The sequence below is a fragment of the Cnephaeus nilssonii genome, assembly GCF_951640355.1.
Source record: "Cnephaeus nilssonii genome assembly, chromosome: 5".
NCBI lineage: Eukaryota > Metazoa > Chordata > Mammalia > Chiroptera > Vespertilionidae > Cnephaeus > Cnephaeus nilssonii.
The window spans coordinates 89128700-89155389 of record NC_137076.1 but is presented as its reverse complement, the minus strand read 5'-3'; the positions used below and the strand labels follow the sequence as shown (position 1 = coordinate 89155389).

Below are 26690 nucleotides of genomic sequence, written 5' to 3'. Positions count from 1 at the left end.
ATTGATATCATTAATAAAAATTATTCAATGCTCATCATATGTCAGGGATTCTGTGAAGCACTTAACATATATCTCACTTAATCCTAATAATTACTAATCATTAAAATCACTTTTCAGAGGCAAACAGTGAAGGGTAAGTCCTTGCACAAGGTCACGCAGCTACTCTCTGGCAGGAAGACTCTACATTCCAGGCCCTACATTCCTAATTGCCATGTACTATTGCTTAGTGCACATACAGAAGATGGGTGTGCTAAAGAGCTGGTTTGAATGTAAACATTCTCAAATTGCATACAATTTATTTTCAAAAGTTGGAGCTGAGGAACTTCAATGAAATCCCTGAAATGCTGTATACTAACTGGCCATTAAGTCTCAGAAGATTATTTCTAATAGCATTTCCTCAGCATTCCTTAAAGCATTCCTCAAGGACACCAGAGAATCACAGTGCAGCTCTTACCATCCCGATGCCTTCAAATGCAAAAATGGCTGTGCCAAAGAACAGAGGGTAGGTCTTCCAGGGTGCCACCAAGGGGAGGCGGCTGGGGTCTGGAATCCCCTAAAAGAGAGAAAACAAAACAAAGCAAAAGCTATATAAACAGAGCTTCGAGATTTGAATCCCAACATCAGACAGGTCACACCTTTCCTAAATCCTAGATTCTCTGAGGGTAGAAAGTCTGACACCTGACAGATGATTGGGGAACATTTAGCCTGTATATATTTTTCCCTTCAGGATGAGAAAACTCACTTGGTTTGGGGGACTAGCCCAATATACCATAAAAAACTCAAATGTTAAAAAAAAAAACAACCAACAACACTCAAATGTTGAAGCCTGCATAAAAAATCACATTCTTTTCATAGGTAATCCCATCCCTAGAAATTTAATCTGAGCAGGAAAAAGAAAAGCAAAGTACAGAAAAGTTGAACAAAGTTATCAGTAACTAAAAACGACCTAAATGTTCCCAAACAAGTGAACATTTAGTTTACTCAGATCAACTATGCCATAGAATATCACACACCATTTAAAAAGTAAAATCTAAGATACTTAAGTAGCACATGAAAAACTGCTTATGAAATAATAGTAAAAACATTTTTAAATTTATATATTAACTATGCTACAACTACATAAACACTCCACAGAGATAAAGCTGGAGGGAAGATGGTAAATTTTTAGATGTGTTCTTTTCCCTTTTTTTCTACATTTCTCTCTTTTTTTAAAAAAACAACAACTTATGAATAAGTTTGAGTACTTGGAAAATATTGACAGGCACATGACAGGAGTATTGAAACATTTGCGGGGAAAAAAGCAAAAAGAGCACTTAAAAAATAGGCAAAATAAAAACCAAGGCAACTGGCAACTGCAGGTATAATGTAAGGATGTACAAGCAAGGAGGTGCAGACACAGAATCCCATCAGCTCACCACTGGACAGTAGTGCCCAGTAATAGACAGCATCGAAGGAGCAGGACGCAGAGTAGGGTAGAAGCTGCCGTTCTTTTATAATTTGTTTTTTTTTAAATATATATATTTTATTGATATTTTACAGAGAGGAAGGGAGAAGGATAGAGAGTTAGAAACATTGATGAGAGAGAAACATCGATCAGCTGTCTCCTGCACACCCCCTACTGGGGATGTGCCCGCAACCAAGGTACATGCCCTTGACCGGAATCGAACTTGGGACCCTTCAGTACGCAGGCCAATGGTCTATCCACTGAGCCAAATTGATTAGGGCTATAATTTGGCTTTTTAAACAGTGTGTGTACATTGCTTAGATTAAAATAAAAACTGACTTTACAACTGCCTTTTACAATGTTTTAAAAATGATTTAACTATAGAGGTATTTAGATAAATATGAGGCATGTTCTAACAGTGTGACAGAATAATATCAGTGAACAAATGAAGATCTAGTATTAAGCTATGTAATGGGCTTCTCTTTAAAAGATTTCAAAGTGATTATACTATGGTCTCCCTAAAACATAAAGAATTTTAAAAATACTTTTTTCTCAGCTGCTGCTAAGAAATCAGATCTTTTCACAAGAAGCATTTCAGTAACTGGAATGATGACAGACAATAAATATTCTTGCTCTTCAATGAGACAAGAGAGTGAGAGTGCCCTGTAATTATTCCTGAGTCACAGTGCAACTTAAGTTTCTAGAAACAGGAGCAACCTGTTGGTTAGGGGATGACTACTGCTCAGGTTCATACATCAGATCAAGTTGACGTATCAGAGAGGGAATTTCAGAATGTATGTCTGGGATACTGTGTGAATGAGACCAGCAACAGGAATTTAAAATTCTACATAGTTAATTGCTATTGACTTACAACACAACCAACTAAATGAAAAAAGCTTATGCAAAGAAATGTACAATTAAAATCAGTTCACTATCAATATATCTCCACAATTCTACACTACTATCAGTGATAATATGTTTTTTGAGAAAGCGCTGTTAAATGTATGTAAGGATTGCAAGATGTACTCCAAGTTTGGAAACATTATAAGTGTGAAAAAATGCATCTCAGAATTAAGGATATGCAGTGATAAATATTTATTGGGAGTTCCTCTCGGCAAGGCATTCTGCTCAGAAATGTGCTGCCATCCGTTCGTTCCAGGAAAACCTGCTCAGGTGGAAGACCTCGGTCAGCTTCCTATGATGGCATGTGCATGAGGAGCAAGAGCACCAGTCACAATACATGCTAAATGCAAGGATTAGGTAAAAATTCAGGAATATCAAACAGTAGTGGAATCCTCATGGTAAACAGAGTAAAATGCCAGGACAGGACAAAATTAGCAGCAGCAGGAACAACAAAAAGGACCCAAAGGGAACATCTTTAGCTATGTGCCACGTCAAAATGAAGCCACTCAACACAGCACTCTCTCATGCTGCACCCAGGGCAGATAGCAACACACCTCCAGGCTGAGCCAAGAGGCAGGCTTAGAATTGCTCTCAAGCAATGAGCAGGACTGCCTCACCAAAGCGCAGGATGTACTATGCACAGACAATGCTCTAGACAGACACTTCCTGCAGTTGGGACTGAGATGCTATCACGACTCATATTCCCATCCCAGCCCTCTGATCGTGGCATCGACCACAGTCCAACTACCCGCACGGGTTTATAATTAAATGTGGTAGGTGTGTCACTCACCTCATCTTTAATGTCCACTGCAGTGTTTCCTAGGCAGTGATTGAGATCTCTAATTACAAAGTTAAATCAAGAATTTATCTACCCTTCTCTGCTTTAACTTAATTTGCCAGAGGTGGGGCGGGGGGAACTCTCTGGAAATGATCCATCATGCATTCACAGGCCCTTTTTCCAGTCTCATAATAAAATGGGACATGGAGAGATGTTTATGTTTTAAATAGTAATTCTGCAAAGGAGTCAGCATCTGCCATTCTTCTGACTTACTTGGACAAGGAAAAAACAGTCAATAATTAAATCCAATCTAAACTCATTGTCATTTCTTCAGTACAGGAAGTCCCTCCTTTTTATGACCCACTGTTTTCCTAGAAACCACATCAGTAGGTAACTATTTGAAAATGAGGCAAAGTTCACCTGTCAAACTGTCCAAATTAAAACAATTGATATATCCAGTGTTGGCTAGAATAGGAAACTTAGGTACCGTGGAAGGGAGTCAATATGAAATCAGTAAATAGTGCTTAGAAAAAGCAACTTGGCAATATAAAAATTTCTAAAGTGCAAACTCTTCAGCAATTTCTCTTCTGGATAAATATCTTGGAGATGTACTTATACATGCCCACAAAAAGGAAGGTGTAATAAAATGCACTGTCATAATACTGAAAAAATACTAAAAACTATAAATGACCTGACAGTCCGCTGACTGAGGACTGGTCAAATAAACTAAGGCAACATCTATTTTCTGAGATACAGTGTAGCAATTTAAAAAAATGAGGTAAAATCAGGTTTATCAATTTGGAAAGCTCTCTGAGGCACTATCGAGGGAAACATACCAAAGTAGACAAAAACTACATATAATAATCTTTTTAAGTATGTTCAAAAAAACAAAAATATATGTTTGTTTTATATATTTCTGTACATAGTGTGTAATGCGCTCATAGGACCTAGAAGGAGACAGACAATAACACCAAAGGTGCCTGAATGGAGGAGACTCAGGGTGAGCATGTGGTGTTCAACAAGCACTTGTGTTGTTTGCACTTTAATGAGTAAGTATTGATGAGTTATTGGGGGAATTAAATTTTTTTTAAAGAATAGTTTATTGATATTTTAGAGAAAGGAAGGGAGAAGAGAGAAACATCAATGTGAAAGCAAAACTTCGATCAGCTGCCTCCTACATGCCCCCTACTGGGGATCGAGCCCACAACCCTGGCATGTGCCCTGACCAGGAATGGAACCAGCAACTTCTTGGTGAAGGGGACAATGCCCAACCAACTGAGCCACACCAGCCAGGGCAGGGGAATTAAATTTAAATACTTTTGAAAAAGTTATGCTTTTATTCCCCCGCTGTCACTCTTTTCCTTTTCTCAAGTTTTGGCAAAATGCAATGTATTGCCCACAAACAGCCACAGTGTTTAAGGGCACATTTTTCTCAGCATGATCTTCTAACCATATATATACAGATATCCTCTTGTGTATTACCCTTAGCAGCCTCCCTCGTCTCTACCTGCTAGGTGCTAGTAGCAACCCATCCTCCCGACTTGTGACAACGAAAATGTCTCCAGGTATTGCCAAACATCGGGGAGGGAGGGGAGTAAAGTCATTCCCTAATTAGACAGTTAATACATGGATGATTTTGTAAGATTGGAAAATAGAGAAAAATATTAAGAGCAAAATAAAAACCAAATTTTCTAACCTATCCTAGAGGGAGGAACAATTACTGGATTTATAATTTTGACAAATAAATATAAAACTAGAGTGGTAAGGAATTATTTTATTTAAATACTAGTAGCCATGCACACGAATTCATGGGCCAGTAGCTCTCTGTGGGGCCTGGCCGCTCTGTGTTCACTGCCCAGAGGCTCTCCGCAGCCCAGAGGCCCATCCGTGCCCCGGCCTCGCCAGTGGCCCATCCACGGCCAGGCGTGGAATGCTTGTCTCGTCGCCGGGATGATGACGCAAGCGTTCTCCCCCCACTCCCCTGGCCGCTCCATGCCCGCTGCCCAGAGGCCCTCCGTGGCTGGGGTGGAATGCTTGTCTCATTGCTGTAGCATTCCACCAGGCCACTCACAGCGGCCGTCCCCCCCCCCCCCCCGGGACTGGGGGACTTCGGTGGGGCTGAGAGGACTGGGTGCTGCCATCTTGTGGCTATGGGCGCCGACATATTTGTGACGGAGTGACAGTTAATTTGCATATTACCCTTTTATTAGATAGGATAGGTTAGAAAATTTGGTTTTTATTTTTCTCTTAATATTTTTCTCTATTTTCCAATCTTACAAAATTATCCATGTATTAACTGTCTGATTAGGGAAAAGTTTAAATCGGTGATTTCAAGGTGAATGACTTTACTCCCCCGCCTCCCCGATGTTTGGCAATATCTAGAGACATTTTTGTTGTCACAAGTCGGGAGGAGGGGTTGCTATTAGCACCTAGCAGGTAGAGACGAGGGAGGCTGCTAAATATCCCGTGAGATACAGGACAGCCCCCCATGACAAAGAGTTATCTGGCCCAAAATGACAATAGTGCTGAAGTTGAGAACCACTAATGTAAATATATCACACATAAGTAACATATCCCTATTGACGTTCCACTTACTTTTGTTTGTTTGTTTCTTTGATTAGTTAATAGGTGGAAGGAGAGAGCCTGAGCTCATACCTGAACAATGAACTGGTAGATCATGAACAGGCTGACCAGCATGGTGATGTTGGCCAATAGGGAGAAGATGGACAGGACTCGAAGGTTCCTAACGAAAACCAGCAGCACCAGGAACGGAAGGAAGGTGAGCATGTAGAGTCTCGAGTCCATGGTGGGTGTCAGAATCACCGTCTCATTGTTGTGGCAGTTGTTGGTAGTTCCATTGGCTGCTTCTATCACCTAGAACGAGGGGAAGACAAGAAACAGAAAAAGCCTTTCAAATGACCAAGGCCTGACTAACGGTTCAGCGTGTGAAAAAGGCCATACGGAAGTCTGTGGTTGGTGAACTATCTTTGGAAATCTTCATAATTATCATAGCTAGGTTTGATCATATCTTACCAAAAGATAGGAAGACGCACAAGGCCTTTTGAGTTTCTTGATACCCTAGGTCTTTATATGAAATAAAATAAAAGACACTGTTCTATGTAAAGTATTCTATGTAAAGAATCTTAATTCTTTTGTTGATCAAAACTGGTTTTAATAAAAAGAAATGGTTTTTAAAAAATCCTGAACAGAAAGTCCACTTATCTCTTGCCATTCTCTCCACCACCCCCCCACCCTCTCTCTCCCTCTTCCTCTCCCAGCCCCCAGGACCCTACCTGTTTAAAGTTGTCAGCCAGAAAAACAAAATAGACACAGCAGAATCCCAGCTGCGTGACAATCAGGAAGAAGTCCACAGTGTGCCTGAAGGTGGAGAAGGAAGATATACGAAGATCATGATAAAAAGCAAGACTCCCTGAGAGACGTTGTTTGAACACACTTTTGCCCCAGTCATCACAGACCCTTCCAATCAGGTGACAAGGATGAGTGCGCCTGGTGAGAGGAGAAACTGTGCTAAATGCCACCAGTCTAGAGCTTTGGAGGAAGGTGAAGCAGGTGCTGCCTGTGAGGTTTCCAAGGTCCCCTTCCTGGCTTCTGGTCAGGAATGCTGCACAAGGCCAGGCGAGCCTGCGACTGAGTGGCCTGAGCAGAGGACATCAGGACCACTGCCCAGCCCTTGGCCTCCCCTCCCCATGGCCCACCTGTCCCATCTCATACCATCTGTTCTACAGCGACAGGGAACCCTCAACATAACAGCCAGGAAGTGTGGACCCCTTCACACGCTCTGTCTATAACTTGAATCCAAGAACCAATCTACTCTCACATAAGTACACAGAAATAGATGTAACCAAACAGACTGCTGGTTGAAGCACTGTTACAACGGCAACAGCTGGTAACAACTTAAAGGGTCATCAAAAGAAAAAGGATTAAATTATAGATCATTCTTAAATGGAACAGCATACAGCAGGTAAAAAGCATATGTTAAATCTATACGGGCTGACAGAGAAATGACTAACACCTTTAAGGGAAAAAATAAGTTTCCAAACATGTTTGAGAACATGTACATGTTTGTATATATACAGATATTCCAAAAGGATACCTATGCAACTGTGACCAGTATATATACCTTTACTTTTCACTTTATGTCCTTTTATCTTGTTCAAAAATATATATTTTTTTATTTTATTAAAGCAAGGAAGGAAGGGAGTAAGAGAATGAGTAAGGAAGGGGCAGGATGAGCCATGGGGAGAGAGGGAAAGAAGGAGATAAAGAGAGAAAAAAAGAAAGGAAGAAGAGGAGGGGGGAGGGAAATAGAAAAGGGAGGGAGGGAGGGAAGAATTAATCAACAACCAACCAATCAACCAACAGTGGTCACTTGGCAATCTGGGTTCTCCCAAATACAGAAAATGATTTTGCTGAAAGAATTACACAAAACTGCATTGCAGGCGGAAGTTAATAATGAACGAGTGAAGGTGAAAGTCTCCCTGTAACCACAAAAAGGAGTTTTTCTGAAGAATATAGTTTTAATGTGGTTCAAAATTTTTTTAAAGGACTCGGTCCTTGATAGTATCAATTCTCTACATCTAAATGCATCGTTTCCTCAAACAGAAAACAAAAAGTAGAAAATTTCCGTTCAGGCATCTGACAAGTTACCATAAGGAGAAATTTCCAAAATACTCCCCACCTCCTGAAACGTCTCTTTCCCTCATAAATCCTTTGTTCCAGCTGACCTCACCAGGTCACCTCACCTCCTCCTTGAAGCCTTCCTTCTCCTGCCCAGTGCCCTGCCCTTAAATCACCTACCATGTGCACTTCTCATCTGGCACAGTGGACAAGAGAATCTGGAAAGCCTCTCCCCTCTGAGTGCCTAGGCTGTATTTATAGCTCAGGACACTCTTCCTGCTGGTTTATACTATTCCTGATCTCTTGGGCACAAGCGTCTCACGCACCTTGTTCCTTAGAAAAACTGCAAGCCCCTGGAGTGCCGGGACCACAGAGTTTACCTCAGAGAATCCCCCCTCCCTATACCTAGAATTGTTTTGTACCACTTTTGAGAGAGCACTTATATATATTTGTTGAGCAATGAGGGAATGAATATAATCCCTGCTCATAGACTGTCAAAGCTGGAACAATCTATAGAGCTCTTTAAGGCCAGGACCCTGTTTTACCAATGAGCAAACTGAGGCCCAGAGAAGGGAGGGGTCACACAGCCCAAGGTCACAGAGATTACCTCCGAAAGGCTGAACTGGAACTCAAGTTCCTGACCCAAACAATGGTCTTTCTACTACCATCTCCTACCTCTTACCCCATATCTGAAGGCCTTACCACTGGGCAGCCACAGCCACAGTAAGAGAGGAAATCAGTTACCTTCCCCAGTGTGCATGGTTCCGGAGCCAGGAGATAGGGCTGGATTCCAGTCCGTACATCACTGTCTCCCCATAGTCCACAAAAGGCTTGTTCAGTCTGAGAGGAGGCAGGGAGAGCAGAAGGGCAGAGTGTGTGAGTTAGACAATGACAGAACAAATGCAGCTCCTTGAGACCTAGGCCAGTTTCCCATCTTTCACCCTGGAGATATCACTGAGTCCTGGGTCAAATGCTTTCAAGGATCAGAAGTAGCAAGTCAATGGAACAGTTACTTTCATTATAATTGACAACCATCTGGCAAAATCATTTCAATGGGTAAATATAAAATTATAATTTACTTCTGTCCACTGCACATAATTTGACAGATGGCACATGATGAAAAAAAACAACACAAAAATAACAGGGCAATGTTAATCAGCAACCACCTTCAGGTAGCATAAAAAATTTAGAGTGATCTATGTAAGTGCTCACTTTCAGGTAATGAAACCTAAAAGGACAATCTGTCAAGAGGCAGCTCATGCCCTGGCCGGTTTGGCTCGGTGGATAGAGCATCGGTCTGTGGACTGAAGGGTCCTAGGTTTGATTCTGGTCAAGAGCACATGCTAGGGTTGCAGGCTCGATCCCCAGTGGGGGGCATGCAGGAGGCGGCCAATCAAAGATTCCCTGTCATCATTGACGTTTCTATCTTTCTCTCCCTCTCTCTTCCTCTCTGAAATCAATAAAAATATATTTTTAAAAAAGAGGTAACTCAGAGGGCTCTCACCTGTGGCAGAAGTGGTGAGCACATTTCACCAGGATACCCATGCAGTGCACGGCCACGATGCCTATCACCAGCAGACTGAGGGGACCCATCTGGGGACAGGTGTTGCAGGCAAGAGAGGAAGAGACAATTAAGAGTGAGCCAACAGAGACTGGATTTGCAAATGATCACAATGCTACTCTACTAAGGTACTTTCCAATGACAGAAGTTCTGACACAGCACTGGAAACAGAAATGTGAGCATGGAGATTAGCTCAGTGAGATGAGCATCATCTGAAACTTAGCATGCCTTCCAGAGAATTAATCTTGTGGAGAATGACACAAGATAAGGCTGTTCCAAGACTGTGGCCAATCAGTAAAACAGAAGGCTCCTGTGACTGGGAAAAAGAGATGGGTTTAGGAGTGTGGGAGGAAGGCGGAAGTTCTTTTAAGAGCAGTATCATCAGTTTATGTTGTTCATTAGGGGAAATGGGGGGGGGGGGTAATAGGGGAATAAGGACACATATTTAACACCTTAATCAATAAAGAAATTTTTAAAAAAGCAGTATCAGATCAAGAAAGGATAGCCTTTAGCTAAGGACAACCCACATCTCTGAGCTATCTCCAACTCTAACAAAAACCAGAATGGCTTTGGACAGTCAGTCTATAGGGAGAGAATCCTAAAAGAAAAATATTCTCAGAGTTGGCCATCTAGAGACGGGGTGTTGGAAGAACTGTGTAGAAAATGGACAGACTTCTGTTACTAATTCATTAGTTAACATTATTGATAGAAAATGCCTGAGACATTTTAAGCACATCCTTCCCACCAGAAACTAAGCTCCCTGAGAGCAGGAATCTTTGTCTGTTTTATTCACTGATAGCATCCTAAGAGCCTAGAACAGTACCTGGCACACTAAAGGCCCTCAATAAATATCTGTAGATAAATGAACATCTGAATTTTGCTTTTTCTCAGCTGATATTTTTTTAAAGCTTCCCATTGCAATGTTTTAAATAAAGTAAAAATATTTTTTAAAGATCCATTATATTCTAAGATTGTCATGAAACTTCCCTCCGCTGATGCAGACTCTTACCAAGATGCCTGCATTTTTCACTGCCAGGGGCAGCCCCAGGAGTCCTGTGCCAATGTTGCCTTTTAGCAGGTGGATCAAGGTCTGGAACCATCTGAAGTGGGAAGAAGGTAGACAAGCACATGTTAACAAGAGCTAACATTTATTAGGCATTTAGCACTGTGTTAAGTGCCTTCATATATTATTGCCTCATTCAATTTGCACAACAACCCTATGAGACATGTTTTAACTTCATTTTATGGTTGAGGAAATAACTTGCCCAAGGTCACACACCTGGTAAATAATTGAACCAGGTTTCACACTCAGGCAGTCTGATCCCCAACCTCGCTCTCCTAGCCACTGGGCTCTAAGGTCCACTCCCTGTGGCATCTCTGAGAACCCTCTCTTTCTTGGAGATTATACCAGAGGGACAGTAGGGATCTCTCTAGGCACTGTATCCTTTCCTAGTGTATCTGGGCCTGGTTTTCACCACAGACCCATCCACTGTAAAGAATCAGAACCCACACTGTAACAGGATGACAAGCTTAACTGTAAAGGACAGATACTAGTATCAGAGAACAGGGAAAATAAAAAAGAGAAGCCCAAAACCCTTAACAGAAAGTTTTATGGAGGGAATTTTCATGCTTACATGAATTTTCCTTGTGCTTGTATTAAAGTTTTTCTCCTGTTTTTTTTTTTTTTTTTTAAATTTGTCCTGGCCCACGAAACTCAGTGGTTAGAGCATTGCCCTATGAACTGGAGGGTCTTGGGTTCGATTCCAGTCAAGGGCACATACCAGAGTTGCAGGTTTGATCCCTCACCCCAGTCGGGAGCATGTGCAGGAGACAGCCAATCAATGTCTCTCGCTATCTCTCTCTTCCTCCCCTCCCTCTCCCTTCCCTTCCAATCTCTCTAAACATCAACGGAAAAAATATCCTCAGGTAAGGATTAATAAAACAAAACAAAGTGAACAGAATAAAAGTCATGCAGTACCTCAACAGGCCAGAAGTCCCTGGCATACTTTACTTTAAAAAACAAACTAATAAAAACAGTCAAATGCCATAGAGCAGCGGTTGCCAAGCGGTGGTCCACGGACCACTGGTGGTCCGTGAGGTCCGAAAGGTTGGTGACTGCTGCCATAGATCCTAGGGTTGGATAAGCCCTCTTTAGTCACCTAGTTTATCCTTCTGCCTTGAGGGCAGAGTTTTCCCTCACCTATTATACAGACTGTTCCCCTCAAAGGTACATTTGTAAAGCCTCTTACATCTTCATTTATTTTTTCACTCAGCAAACTGCAATCGTGTGTAAAACACTGTGTTAATGTAGTGACGGAAATAAGTAAGAATCAGATATGGACCTCAGTCTCTAGAAACTAACAATGTCTCAAGGTAGAAAGATCCCGATCTGAAGAAAAGCCAGGAACAATGCCCAGGGAGGGAGGCAGGTGAGGGCTCAGAAGGGAGAGATCTGAGCAGAATCCAGCAAGACAGGCAGGGTCTGTAAGTGCCAATAAGGAAGAAAGGCCTGGGAACACAAGCCTAGAGAGAGAAACGCAGGGCACCAACATGAAAGAATGCCTTGGTTCTGAGGCCACTCAGGTGGGGGTGAGGATGGGCAAGGAATTTCTACTTTTTCCCTAGGGAATGGGAACTTGTCAAAGGACTGACAGAGCAGAGGCCTCATCTTCAGCATTTTCTATTCTTCGGTTACTTCCAGAAGGACCAGGTCATATATTTACCCAAATCACAGACTCACTCAAGATTTAGTCCCTGGCACTGTCTTAAAATTCTTCTGTACAAATAACCTAAATCCCTCCTAAATGCTGCTTACACACATCTTCAAATGTGCAATTCAGAAGAAACAGAAAACAAACATTGACCATATTACACTGATCTTTACCCTCTAGAAAGGAAATTTTATTTTTTGTAACCTTTCTCCTTTTGCCTCCAGGAAGAAAACCTCTCTAATGCCCTACTGTCCCCAAGGAAAATCGAGGATCCTGCTTCGAGTCTAAAAATAAGAGGCTGAGTGCTCTTCTGGACTATTGTGAGGAAACAGCTTACGGACCAGACTGCAAGGTTCCAGGAGTGACTCTATCATCAGCAGCCAGTGACCAGGAGATTATGGGCAGGATGATGGGCCAATCAAATTTCTATCTTGACAAAATAAGCACTGTACCAAACCTACATGTCTCCCAGAGCCCTCCCCTAAAGGCCTAAGCTGGGTTTTATGGGAGACCAGGTCCCTCTAGCCCTGGCTCTGCCACTAACTCCATATGACAATTCCCTTCCCCCTTCGCTGGGCTTGTTCTCTCGTCTGTAGAGTGAGGAGACTGGACTAGGACAACATACTCTCCAAGGTCCCTTCAGCTCTGAAACACCAGGATTCGAAGCAACTGACAAAATTACTCTTTTTACTCAATGACCCCAAGCTGAGATTACTCAAAACCATATCACAAAATCAACTCTAGGGACTGCAAAGTCTTAACTATGGGGGTGGGGGTGGGGGGACAGGGAGGCAAATAACATCTTAATAAGCCTTGCAAATCTCTGTGGTTCTATTTATGCTCCAAATCAGTAGTTCTTAGACTTTTGGGTCTCAGGATCCCTTAATATACTTATAAATTATTGAAGATCACAAATAGCTTTTGCTTATATGGATTATGTCTACGGATATATACTATATTACAAATTAAAACCAAGAAATTATACAAATATTTATCAAATTAAAATAACAATAAGCCTCACAGGAGATAGAATGTTAATATAAATAAATAACAGATTTTTAATGAAAAGTAACTATTTTCCAAAAAATACAATGTGAGAAATCTCTTTCATGTCTTGCTTAATAGAAGATAGCTGGATTATCTACTTCTGCATTCACTCTGCTGCAATATGTTGTTTTGGTTGAAGTATACAGAAAGTCTCTCCTCACAGAGACACGTAGTTGGAAAATGAAGAAGTATTTTAATTACCTCTTTAGAAAATTGTGGTAATTTTTCTTTGATACTACACCAAAACTCGACATGTGGTCATTTCTTGGAAGTTGTAATGTGGATTCTGAACTTTTCATTCTCTATTACATTAAAACCCACTGGTGATTTCACTTTTTGAATGATCTTTTACCCATGCAAAATGTTCTAACATCACACTTTAGTCATTTGGAAGATATTGGTTCTCTGGGTTATATAGACCTTCTAAATGCTGACTTATTACCTTATATAACATAAAAAAAATCACATGTATTAATATCATCACTGATCTCATCAGAAAATCTTTAAGTAGAGGGAAACCATCCAGGTGTCAGTGCTAGAGACAAGTTTTTTTTCTAATTTTGAAAGCTCAAATTTTATTGTGGGAAACAAATACTATTGACTGTTTTTCTTGAGGTGACAGTTTCCTTGTGATGGGACTGTGATACCCGCCATCACTTACAGATGGGCTTTTGGGTCACCTACCTTGTATCACAATATGAGGGCAGGAGGCCCCTCAGAACAAAGTATACCCCAGAAAATGTCCCAATAAAAAACCCAAGGAAAGTATCTTTTTATTTGCTCAATTTCCAATAAACAAGGGTAAATAATGTGAGGTTGACTACTAGTTATAACCCAATGTGAATAAAGGAGATATTCAGAATAGCTAACAGGCATGCATTAGCTTCAATACATATAAAACCTATCAGCTACCATCCTGAAGTGGCTAGCTAGTTGGTGTTGAACTTCAGAGACATCCCTTTAAAAATGAAAATCTAGACTATCTGGCAAGCATTGCATGAACAACAGTTGAGAACAAGGAGCAAAAACTGGAAGAGAAACTATAGAGAGAAAAGCTTGGAAGAAATATTTCACAATAATGAGTGTGACTTCTGAAGGGAAGCTATCACATGTCATTGGCTGCATTTGGAGCTCCTTCTGCCTGGGGGAAGCCAATTGGGTGGAAAGGTTAAGGGGAAAGAGAACAATGGTCTTCACTGCTCCAAGCTGTGCTCCAAGTATCTTTTCCATCAGCTAACAATGCAAGCAGAGAGAGAGAGACAGAGAGAGAGAGAGAGAGAGAGAGAGAGAGAGAGAGAGAGAGAGAGAGAAGGCATATTACATGATAAAGAAGCTGTAGAGAGTGAAGCTTCCTGAGCTGAAATCAGCTAGTGGTGGAGATCCTCTAGTTCTATCCAATTCACTGCAGAAAGAGCCCTACACCAGGAGAGACTGCAGCCAGAGGAGCTTCACTAGTAATGGCTTCCAAGAGAAACTCCTATGGTCTCCTTGGGCAGTCACAGGAGACAGAATAAATCCAGGATACAAAGGATGCCTCAGTAAGTCATACTGAATCCACAAAGGAACACAAAGGGGTGATGGCTAAGCTTGAGGAATAAACATAAGGACTGCAAAAGATGGGATGCTGAGATCCCAAGAAAATGTCAGGGGTCTGCTGAGATTGAGGATCTACTAGTAGTTGGAGAATTTAATGGAATAGAAAATGCTCCTCTGAATTTTCTAATTTGAGTGGAGAACACCAAACAGTGAGCATAGCTTCACAGTGAGGTCCTCAATGTTATCTTACATTTGGGGGAAGTGAGGCCCAAAGAGGACCAAACTCAGCCCAGATGAGATGGGATTCAGTTTCCAGGGATGAAACCTAAGCCCTTCTTAGAAATGCAAAGCAGATCTCCTCTTCTCTATAACCCCCTTGATTTTTTTTTTTAAGTGCAGGAGAAGTTATTCCTCCCTTTTCCTACTTCTTCAGCCAGATGAATTGGCTGTTTGGTGACAGGGACAGAAGTCTGGAGGAGACTTTGCAAAGGAGGCTTCCAACTGTGCTCCGAGGTACTTGAGGTTCTAGCACAGAAGACCCTTAGTTCTAAATTAAGAGAATGTTCTACAAGTTTTTCTTATGTTTATACTCTTAGTCTTCTAGGACCAATACAGCTAAAATGAACAAAGAATAAGTAACAGACTACAGAGTGGCAGTTAATTGCCCAACCTCTTATTTTCATCTATAGAGTGGGGGAACTGGTAAGATGGGGAGCAAAAATAACGCCAAGGGAGACTATGTTACTGATACAGAACTGAGGGACGTGAATCTCCCCCAGGAGGATAAAAGGAACAGTTACTTACGTTGTGCTGCTGCTTTCCCCAAATCGTTGGTAGGAGCCCGAGGAAGAGAAGTTGTTCAGACCTTCAGATGGGCTCTCATCCGGGCTCACGTCTGTGGAGCTGTAGTCAGCATAGTCCTCATTCCGAAGTCTCTGTGTGGACATGGTAGCTGTGGGGGCAGAGTCAGAGCTAAGACTTCCCGTGGCTGGGGCCTTTAGCTCCACGCCTGGGGTGGGCTCTGGAGCAGAAGCAGCCATTGTCACAGTAGCTCAACGAGGCTGCACTATGTATTAAGTGCAATGCAAGTGCTTGGATTTATGAAAATGAAAAAGGTGCAAAGTTCACATGGGCAGGCTGAGCTGACTCAGCTTTTACCTCTCTGCCTTCCCAGTTGGTGCCACACTCATATGTTTCTAAATTTGTCCCAGCACACCTGGACAGAGCAGAGGTGAGGCATACTTGGGAGAGGTAGGGGAAGAGGCAAACAGATGATTCCAGGAAGCCTTCCCTGTTCCTTAGGTCCAGATGAACTATCCTTTCCTTTGAGCTAATTTCTTGGACCTTGAACAACAGTTAAATTGTATGTATTTCCATCTTCCCCAAGAGCAAGCTCTCAGAGGACAGAAACCTGAATATTTTTAACTGCATCCTATTTTTCCTCGGCATTCATTAGAGAAAGAACCCTGCTGCATTCAAGAAATGCCCTCCAGATCATCCAGTTCTGCTCAAACTCCTCACCAGATCCCAGAGCCACAAATGACTTTCTCTTTCTCTTTGCCATGAGCTCTGGCATATCCTATCCTCTTTGGAGGTTATCAGTGACTCTCATCCCCTGACCCTAGGACTCTTTGCTTGCAACCAAACCCAAATACTGAGAAATGGCAGCTAAAAGCAGCACAGAAGAAAACCAGGAGCATGAGAGGTGCTCACCACTGGCCTTTGTGTCAATAGCTGCCCTCCACAATGCTTCTTCCCTTTTATTTTATAGATTTGCCAATTTTTTAAAGATGGTGAAAGAAGAAACCCTTCCTGTTGTGCTGGGAAAGGACGGTGAGGGTGGTGTTCCCTGGGTGGACTTTCTCAGTAATGCTACTACCGAAAAGAACGATGACTTCTCTAAGATACATAATGAGGATACATTTGAGAGTCGTATAGACTCCAGAATCCTAGAGACTGTTGTTGTTGTTTTTTTAAATATATTTTATTGATTTTTTACAGAGAGGAAGAGAGAGGGATAGAGAGTTAGAAACATCGATGAGAGAGAAACATCGACCAGCTGCCTCTTGCACACCCCCTACTGGGGATGTGCCCGCAACCAAGGTACATGCCCTTGACCGGAATTGAACCTGGGACCCTTGAGTCCGCAGGCCGACGCTCTATCCACTGAGCCAAACCGGTTTCGGCTGAGACTGTTGTTAAAAGAGCCTTCAGAGGTCACTCCAGCTGCTCATTTTACAGATGAAGCCTTCCCTCCCCGGAAAAAAAAAAAAGATGAAGGGGCCTGCTCTGCTACAGCCAGGTAGGAGCAAAACAGTAAACATGTCTCCTGACACTCTGCCTGAATCTGGAAACATCTACTGAATGGAAACATCTACTGAATACAGTGCCAGTTGTAGTGAGGGAATATTATAATGAAAAAGATTCAACTTCCTGCCCTCCAAGAATTGCAATCAAGTGATAAAAGAAAGGTACATGGATATTAAAATTACAAATAAAAATCCTTCTGACGCTTTGCAGACTGGCACAACTGCCTGCCTGTAAGGGGCTCCCCCAGCATGTGGCTGGATGCTCACCCTGAGTCTGATGTGCTATCTCAGAGACATGGTGAGGAGACAGGACCTCTGACGGCCATCACAACATGCCTTCCACCTGACACCCCACACTAGCTGCCAAAGGATAGCTCTGTGATGAGTGCTCCCACAGGTCCAGTCCCAGGAGACTTTTCAGAAACTATCTCCACCCTGGCACCTGAGTGATCCAGGGTGGCCTCATTTTTCCCCACCAACTGTAATTACATGGAAATGGGACCCATGTAATCCACAAGGAAAGTGCTTGGTAGAAAGCCAGTAAAGGGCTTGGAAGTCCCAGAGAGGATCGTGCCTAGCTTCACCACCAGAGCAACTTTGCCAAGTATCTAAGAGGGCGTCCTTCATTCATAGGCTGGAAGAATTCAAGAAAGTCATCTAGTTCTGGGGCAGTTAAGCTCATAGGGTCGGAGGGGGGGTGGGTGGGGGGATTATGAAGTAGTTGAAAGCTACTATTCAGGCAAAAGTAAATAAGCTAGTTTCTATGTAATTTAGAAGACCTGGGTTCTAAGGTTGCCTCTATCATTAACTTGCTTAGTAATTTGAAACAATTCTCTCTATGTCTGTGGTCTTTTTTCCAAACATGCAAAAAGGGGAAGGGGTGAACTAAAATCTCTCTCAGAACTCTCTAGTTCTAATATTGTAGGAATCAACTAGTCTAACTACTTATGCAAACAACAGCTAATTTCCAGTCTCATCCAATATACCAAAAGTGTCTGAGGAACAGGGCTTTCCAACTGAATCCTGCATGTTACTGAGGGAGAAGAGACAGTACACAAACCTTCTCCATCGGGTTCCCCAATCCTTCCCCATCAACCAAGAAACCACTCCTTTGCTTACTTGGTACAGATGCTCATTTCAAACACTGTAAAGGTGCCTTTTCATATTGTGTATAAAAACTGCAGTTACCCACCCACAGCAGATTATTGTTAAGAAACTGCTCAAAAAGAGACTGACATCTATAGATCTAAAGACCAAGCAACAACGGCGGGATGTGGGAGATGTGGCTTGGCAATTGTGTGAACGTTGAAAAGGTGGGGGCAGGCGGGGGGTGAGGAATACTACTTATGTTTTAGTGATAAGCTTCACAGAAGTCAGTGATATAATAATAAGCCAATGTAATTCTAGGTTGCACTAGGAAACCCCGTGTAGATGATATATATAGATAGCACTGTTCAGTTTTGCCATGCATGGTATTTCAGGTAGCAAACTATAAATGGCAACAACGGCAAACTGCGGTGCAGCCAAGGGTCAGCAGAGGATAGGAATGGAAGCCAACTCAGTGAGGAATGGTTGGAAACACAGAGAAAGCTCAACCTGGAGGACTGGCAACTTAGGAGGCATAAAAAACTGCCATTAGAAGCTGTCCTATGGATAAGACTTGTTCTTCGGAGTCTCGAAGGTCGGTCAGAAATACAATCAGTAGGTGGAATGTAAAGGGAGGCAGGTGTTTGGCTAGACATAAGGAAGAACCTTCTATCAAAAGGAGTTGTCCAGGTGGAATGGTTCACTCTGGGAGACAGCGTGTTTCCTATCCCTGGCAAAGCCCAAGCAGAAACCCTCCTCAGAGATGTTAGGTAGGGATTTAAGCACCATAGAGGGTGGATGCAGTCACTCCCTGAAGTTCCTTCAGGCAACTAAGGACTCCTCCTCTTGCTTTCTAGCTCTCCCACTGAGTGCTAGCCTGCAAGGTCACCCTGCCCCTGGGCTCCCTTTGATGAAACCTGGTTTCCAAGTCTACTGCTGCAATTGCCAGTTCCTGTTATGTGGGAAGTTTTAACAGGAGAACCTGTTCACTGTCAAAATGAGGGGTTGTAATATGTGAGAGTTCAAGACAAGCTTGTCCTTCACATCCTTGAGGACAGTGAACATTGTGTGGCCCATAATGCAAAGTCAAAATCTCCATAAGATATTTAGGTCCAAAAGAGTGAACTATTAAGTAAGAAAAGGCTAGGTGTCAGTGGTTAGTCAATCACCTACTTCTGGAAGGTGTTATCAGGACCACGCTAGCAAAAATAGACCCCCATGCCCTGACCGGTTTGGCTCAGTGGATAGAGCATCGGCCTGCGGACTGAAGGGTCCCAGGTTCGATTACAGTCAAGGGCATGTACCTTGATTGCAGGCACATCCCTAGTAGTGGGTGTGCAGGAGGCAGCTAATCGATGGTTCTCTCTCATCGATGTTTCTAACTCTCTATCCCTCTCCCTTCCTCTCTGTAAAAAATCAATAAAATATATATATTTTAAAAAATAGACCCAAAGTCTATTCACTGGACTCAGTTCTAGTATCTTGCTTCAGGTCAAGGTGTGAAGAAATGTATTATTAACAGCAATGATTCTTCAGCATCTGACCCTCAAAGACACAAGCATTTAAAAAAAGAGGTACTCACTGGGAGGAGGTGGAGGGGTTGAAAAGAAAAAGAAAAAGCAGGAGTACTTAACTGTGAGAACAGTTATCTGAAGCAAGGGGGAAAATAAAGCATTCCCAAAAGTGGACATCTATCTATCCTATTTCATATCCCACATGCTAACAAGTCCAGTCCTAGAACTGCACAGAACCTCTGAATTGGGAGAAAACTTAAAACTTTCACTAGTCCAACCATCTACCCAACACAATCTTCTAATCTACAACATCACCAAAACTAACTGCCCCGTGACAATTGGCTTCGGTGACAGGGAACTCCACACTGTACTGCAATGTGAGAGAGCACTCATTCTTTCAGAGTCCTTATGCTCACTCACAAACCACTTCCCTTACCGCACTTCCATCCACTGGTCCTCGTTGTAATCTCCGGACTATTGCAAAAGAAATGGAACCCACCTCCTTACACTGCCTTTAAAATAGACAAGGACAGCTCTGAGCACTTCAAGTTGGCACAAGGATGAGGCCGAATGAACAGTCAAGGGAAAATAAGAACCCAAGAGCAGGCAATTATAAATGGCATCATCGGAAAACAAAGGGAGAAAAACTTAATGCCATCATCAAAGCAGCCTCCGCTGCTTACAGCCTTCATCCCAGGCAATGGGTCTCAGGCACAGAGCAATTGACCAAGCCTTTTGTGTCCCCTTGCTTCCTGACTTCAAGAACATCTTTAAAGAAAATGTGTTCTAGCCCTGGCCAGCTGGTTCTCTTCCCATACACCAAAAGGTTGCAGTTTCGATTGCTGGTCCCCGCACATACCTAGGTTTTGGATCTGATCCCCGGTGGGGGTGTGTACGGGAGGCAACCAATTGATGTTTCTCTCTCATATCAATGTTCCTCTCTCTCTCTCTCCCTTCCTTTCTCTCTAAAATCAATAAACATATCCTCGGTGAGGATTAAAAAAAAAGAAGAAGAAAGAAAATGTGCTGTAAATGTATAAGTTGATTACTGTTGCCTAGACTCTTGACAAGAGTCAAAGAGGGCCTGATCATATTTAAAGAAAAAAAGACAGACCAACTCATTTTCTGCTGTCATCATTTAGCTTGGCCATCCTACAGAGATAGGAAGAAAGAGGAGAAGGATTTCATGGCCACTGAGAAAGAAATGTTAAATAGGGAAACTGCTTCCTGGACAACTGGGTTAAGTCTTGTTGCAAGGCAGATGCTGATGAAGGGGGCTGGAGGGAAGCTCTCTGATTAGAAAACAGAGAATGTCACAGCAGAGGAGGCCCTTAGGGATTTAACTCCATCCCTGTACAGCCTGGGAAACCTAAACCCACGGGAGGCCGCAAGCAAGTGTCAGAGCTAGCACAGGATCTCCCCACTCCCCAATCTCGGTTCTTTCCATTACACCGCGTTGCTATCTTATTTCAGCAAGCCTCACATAACTGCAAAACATCCCCCCAAATAACCACTATTCCCCCGAATCTGACCAGCTACAGGGGAAAACACACACACACACAAAGCAGCGATCTTTATGTGCTTCAAGTTAATGCCAGGGCTCTCCACAGCCTCCGCTGGGAGTCGCCTCCCTCCGATGCTTGCTTTGTAATTTGGTTTGACTTGACACAAAACTGCAGGACGGCAAGAAACAAACCTACAGAATGATGAGTTTGCAGGAAAAAAGCGTGAACGCTAGGCAGGGAGCCACACCCAGAGCCGATCCAACGGGCTGCTGGAGGATGCACAGCGGAAGGGGGAGAGGAACCAGAGAGAAGGGGACGGGGCAAGGGTGCCTTCACGCGACAAGTTTTCTGCCGGCGGCGGTGAGAAGCGAACAGCTGTGGGAGCCCAGGGAGACGGACACCAGTCGCGGCGCTGCGACCTCCGCGGTGCCCTTAAGCCAGCCCCTCCCCCTCCTGGGCCTCGATTTCCCCGACAGTCCAGGGAGGGGGCGGGGCGGGGGGGGGATGCACCAGATGATTTCCAAGGTCCCTGCGGTTTGGGGGTTCTGTGGCCCACGGACCCGCTCTCGGCCAGTCCCCACCGCGCGGCTCCCACAGAGGGCGGGTGACTCGCGGGACACCGCCGGGCTCCTCCGGGATGCGTGTCAGAGCCCTGGCTGGTCGTCAGGGTGATGTTCCCCATCTCAGTGTCCCCACCTGTCAAATGGGACGGGCAGGTCACGTGAGGCAGCGTGAGGGGCAGGGGAGTCTCCAGGTCGCCTCATCCCAGGAGGACTGCCCGCGGGTACCACAGCTGCGGCCCGGAGCCCGGGAGGCTCGGACCCGCATCCCAGGCCGGTCGGCGCCTGACCCTGAGCATCCGCTGCGCCCCGAAGGAAGGCGACGTGGGTCCTGAGGAAGGCACTGCCTGGCCGCCATCCACAGCCTGTCAGCCCACGGACTCACCGCTCGGGATCCGGCTCTGGTTCCGGTTCTGACTCGGCTCCGGCCGGGGCTCCCGCCTCCGTGAAGTGCGCCCCACCCCACCTCAGCGCTGAGGTCTCGCCATCCCCTAGGCGGCCCGGCAGCCGCTTCCGGGCCTCGTCACGTGATCCAGGCGCCTGAGCCCGAAGCCCCGGTCACAAACTCCCGCGAGCCACAGCTCCTCCCCTCTCGCGGTGCTCCGGAGCGCGGCTGCGCAGCACCCCCTGGCGACCCAGCGCTGCCACTGCAGGCAAGACCGCGCTCCTGGGGCTGGGACTGCGAGAGGGAACTGCGGGGGCGGGGACAGGGGCGGGGCGGGCTCGGAGCATGCGCAGTGAGTCCCGAGTCTAAGCGCGCTGTACCCCGAGTGTGGGCTTGTGAAAGGTCGTTTTTATTTTCGCTATATTTTCTTTAACACGTCCCAATGAGCACACATTGCTTTTATAATCAAGAGATAATACATCTTTTAAAAAATCATCTGGCCATATTTTTAGAAGTTGACACAAACTCATTTGTAGTTGCTACTGGAAATAGGACTGTGAGGTAAGGCAACGTTATCTTTTTAATATATTTAAAATGTTTAAACAACATTTTTCAATGAATGGCAACATTTCAGTATATTTGAGGTTTATGTGTTATCTGTGCTTCTCTTTCCTCCTTTTCCTCCGCAGACTTTACTTTTAAAAATTATTAAACTATTGAGCCAAAAAAAACTATGGGAGCAGCTGTAAAATAGACAAATATGAAAATAATTATGCTGAGTGAGAGAAATCAGAAAAAAAACATTCCATTTATATAACGTTCTAGAAAATTTAAAATAATCTATGGTGTCAAAGAGCACATCAGTGGTAGCTTATAAAGGGGCATAACGAAACTTTCAAGGCAAGAAATATGTTCACTATCTTGATTGTGGTAGTGGTTTCACAGGTAAATATATATGTTGAAACTTATCCAATTTATACACTTTAAATATGTGCAATTTATTATATATAGTGTCCCCCAAGAATGTATACACACTTTACAGCTGATGGCTCAACTGATGTTTCTTTCTTTTCATATTTAACCCATTGGAATTAATAATTATTCAAAGTTTGTATACATTTTTGGGATACCCTGTATAAATTATATTCAATAGGCTTTTAAAGTATCTAGCAAAATTATATAAGCAATATATTGATATATTCTTATTAGAAACATTAGATTATGTAAGTATATTCATAGTGGAAATTCCCCTTCTCCCAAATTCACTCTCCTCTCCAAAGATAAAGTTACTATCATGTGAGTATTGTTCACCAAACCTTCTACTATGTATTGATGGAAATACCTATATATTGTTTTGCTTAAGACTTGTACTCTTCACTGTCTATAGTGTTTAAATTCTTTCATAAACATATATTACTTTACATATGTTTAAAACCTAGTTGACTTTTAAAAAAAATAAATCTACTCCGGTTGGTTCATCTTTCCAAGGAAAGAGAAAAAAATGGAGATCCATGCTCAAATAAAAATGTGAAGGCCAGAGAATTTATCCCATCCTTGGAAGATCCCACCTGATAATTGACTGCTCAGCACCAGGAGTAACTCTTGGAATACTGCTGAGCCGAATCAATGAATGCACCCTTTACATCTTCCCCAGGCCTCGAATATCATTGATTCTGTGGCTCTTCCTAATATCTTACCTAAAGAAGCCAGATCTTCTGAGAACCACACAGTTAGACTTACTGGTGCAAGTGGGAATTTGCCTTCTTTAATCTCTTCCTGGGATGCATTGACTATAAATAAGGATTCTTTCATGTATCTGACCATCACACCCTGATTAGAGAGACTCTGGAAAAAAAAGTTGCAGCATTTTCAGGTGCTGTTAGGATTCTTACCAGCCTTGTCAGTAATGCAGTCCTAATTAACATTCAGTAACATCTTATGGTTCCCCCATAACGGTTCCCAAATACACAGATCTCCACCTCTGCTCCCATTACTTACTCAAAAATAGAAATAAAGGTTTCCAGTTCAAAATGGATGCATACATAAGCATTTTTGACTCTTTTACTCCTGGAAACTATGCAAAAGCAAAAAGGAAAAAACTCTGAAAATTCTATATTCAGCAAAGTCAGGAGATAAATAGAATACCAAAATATGTGTAAGGCCAATAGAAGCACCTGAGATCAGACAGAAGCTGTGGAGCATGAGAAAGAAATCCAGAGAATAGTGATGCGACCCAATGGGGGCAGATCGCAGAAAATCACCGGTTAAAGACTTTTCCTGAGGTGAAGAGCTCACCCAGAGCTGCACAGCTATATCCCTTTTATTTGGGCGTGGAAACAGTTCAGCAAGACTAGCAACAAAAGCTCTCCTGAGTCTGGTTTGGAACAGGGAAGCCACACCAGATGACAGGGGGGGAAAATCACACAGATGAGCCATATTTACAGGAAGCAATCCATCTGTGGCAACAGAGAAGAAACGACTGGAAATACACATGTTGGTGAAAATGTGGAACAATTGGAAGTTTCATCCATTGATGTTGGGAGGATACCAATGATACAACCACTTTGGAAAATTGACAGGTTTTGTTTTGTTTTGTTTTTATAAAGTTACACATGTAATCTATGATCCAGCAATTCCACTCCTAGGTATTTACCCAAGAAAAATCAAAACAGGTATTCACACCAGGGCCTGGACTAGGATAAAGACTCAGGTGAAAAACTTAAGGAGGTGCTCACTCTTGGGGTTGTGAAAATGCAGGATTGGCACTAATATGAACAAGAGAGTGGGTGCCTCCTTAAATTTTGTGACCTAAGCTTCCTAGCTTGCCTCACCCTCGTCCTGCCTATAGTCCACACAAAGAATTGTTCTCAGCAGACAGGTTAATAAAGATAAACTAGTAACCTGGACTTTTGGGTTGACATAGGCAGTGGCAGGGAGGCCAGCTGGGAGGCAGTTGCAGTCCGGAATCCAGGGTAAGATTATGATGACTTACACAAGAGTGATGGCAGTGAAGGTGACAAGAAGTGATCCGTTTCTGAAAATAGATTTATGGTAGATTGGAAAGTTTTAGCCCTGTCCTCCTTGAATCTGGTTACAGCTTCCACCCCACCCCCAGACCCTCCCTTAACCGCTTACTCAGCCAACAGCTTCCTTGCTCTCAGCCTTGGCACAAGACAGGACCAACTCATAGATCCCCTGAAAGAAGGCAGAAGAATGCACCATTGAATGAGGCATATTCCCAGAACTGGGTCCAGGCACTTCATGAGATCTGGAGCAAACCCACAAAGGCCATCTGTAGGGAAGGCAGACCTTGGGGTTACCTCACAATGCTAACAAAGGGCCTGGGAGAGCTTTAAAGACAGAAGGGGCTCCTGTTGCCACTGAAAAAGCCCTGAAGCAGGCATCTAGAGGTAAGGGCTGTGGCCAGCTCTGCCGCTTACTAATGTGGACTTCCGTTTCTCTCCCATGAAGGAGGAAAGGACTCGGGAGAGGAAGTTCATCTCTCAAATATTTTAGCACCGAGTTCTTCTTTTTCCTGCTTCTGCTACATTCCTCCTTCCGAAGATGATATAGATCATAATCTATGATCCAGCAATTCCACTCCTAGGTATTTACCCAAGAAAAATCAAAACAGGTATTCACACCAGGGCCTGGACTAGGATAAAGACTCAGGTGAAAAACTTAAGGAGGTGCTCACTCTTGGGGTTGTGAAAATGCAGGATTGGCACTAATATGAACAAGAGAGTCAGCCAGAGAATCATTGTATCTCACACTTTAGAGTTTCTTTGAGATGATCTGCTGCAACCCATTCCTTTTACACATGGGAAACTGAGCCTCAGAGAGACAAAGATTTTGTTCAAGGTCACTCTTGGTAACAACTGTGAGAATCTTTGGGTTCTCCTATGAGGCCTCCCTTAGACCCTAGTGGTCACAATTTTCCATATGAAGGTACAGAGTGGTACCTGTTTAATATGTAAATAAATTGTGTCTGAGTTTTCAAAAATATAAGATGCTGTTGTGGAAAAAAAACATTTTAGGCACCATATAAAGAAGATGAGTGATTATATTAGGTTTATATTGCAGTGTAATAAATTGCTACGAACTTAATGGCTTAAAATGGCATGCATTTATTGTCTCCCAGTTCCTGTGGGTTAGGAGTTCAGGCTTGGTTTAACTGGGTCCTCTGCTTCGAGTTGGCCAACTAGTAGATGTGAGATGGACCAGTAGGAGTTGATGAGCCACCCAGAGAATGGGATGCATGAAATAGAGATTGAAGGTGCTGCCATTTGGGGTAATGACAAGGTCTAGGGTTTGCTGGTGGGAATGGGTGACTCAGGTAGGGTGGAGGACAAACTATTTGGAAGCAAAGGTGATCAAGGGTATAAGAGGCTGGAGTACAGATGACTCATTTATGGTGGCTGAAATCATCGTCAATGATCATAGTGAAATGGCGGAGGGAGGGAAAGAGAGACAGGGTGCCAAAGGAGCCAGCATTTTTAGAGGGGAGGGAGTAGAGCAACAAGGAGCAAGGGTTCTAGCCATGTGGTATGAGAGGTCTGGGGAAAAGCAGCCCCCTCTTAGAGGTCTGCAGAGGAAGCAGTGGCCTCAGAGGGAACCACATTTAGACAAGAAGGTGAAGCAAACATGGCCATTCAGGAAGCTTCCCTCTTCCTGGAGGAAAACCTTTGCTGGCCCCCTTCACAAGAGTAACTG

General features: G+C 43.4%; 1 protein-coding gene across 2 annotated transcripts in view; it reads right to left on the bottom strand.

The window, feature by feature from the left end:
- Positions 1 to 22137, bottom strand: part of LOC307099569 (proton-coupled amino acid transporter 1) — a 40349-nt gene extending 18212 nt beyond the window's left edge. Inside the window, exons 1-8 of one of the 2 annotated variants that reach the window (XM_079771282.1) lie at positions 21978 to 22137; positions 15423 to 15570; positions 10334 to 10424; positions 9268 to 9356; positions 8508 to 8603; positions 6419 to 6503; positions 5781 to 5999; positions 455 to 553 (exon numbers count right to left, since the gene is read on the bottom strand). In XM_079771282.1, coding sequence (XP_079627408.1) covers positions 455 to 553; positions 5781 to 5999; positions 6419 to 6503; positions 8508 to 8603; positions 9268 to 9356; positions 10334 to 10424; positions 15423 to 15565 — 822 coding nt within the window. In that variant the 5' untranslated portion in view covers positions 15566 to 15570; positions 21978 to 22137. Of the gene's footprint in view, positions 1 to 454; positions 554 to 5780; positions 6000 to 6418; positions 6504 to 8507; positions 8604 to 9267; positions 9357 to 10333; positions 10425 to 15422; positions 16099 to 21977 lie in introns of those variants that run through there. The other variant, XM_079771281.1, reaches the window with a different exon arrangement.
- Positions 22138 to 26690: the final 4553 nt, after the last annotated feature.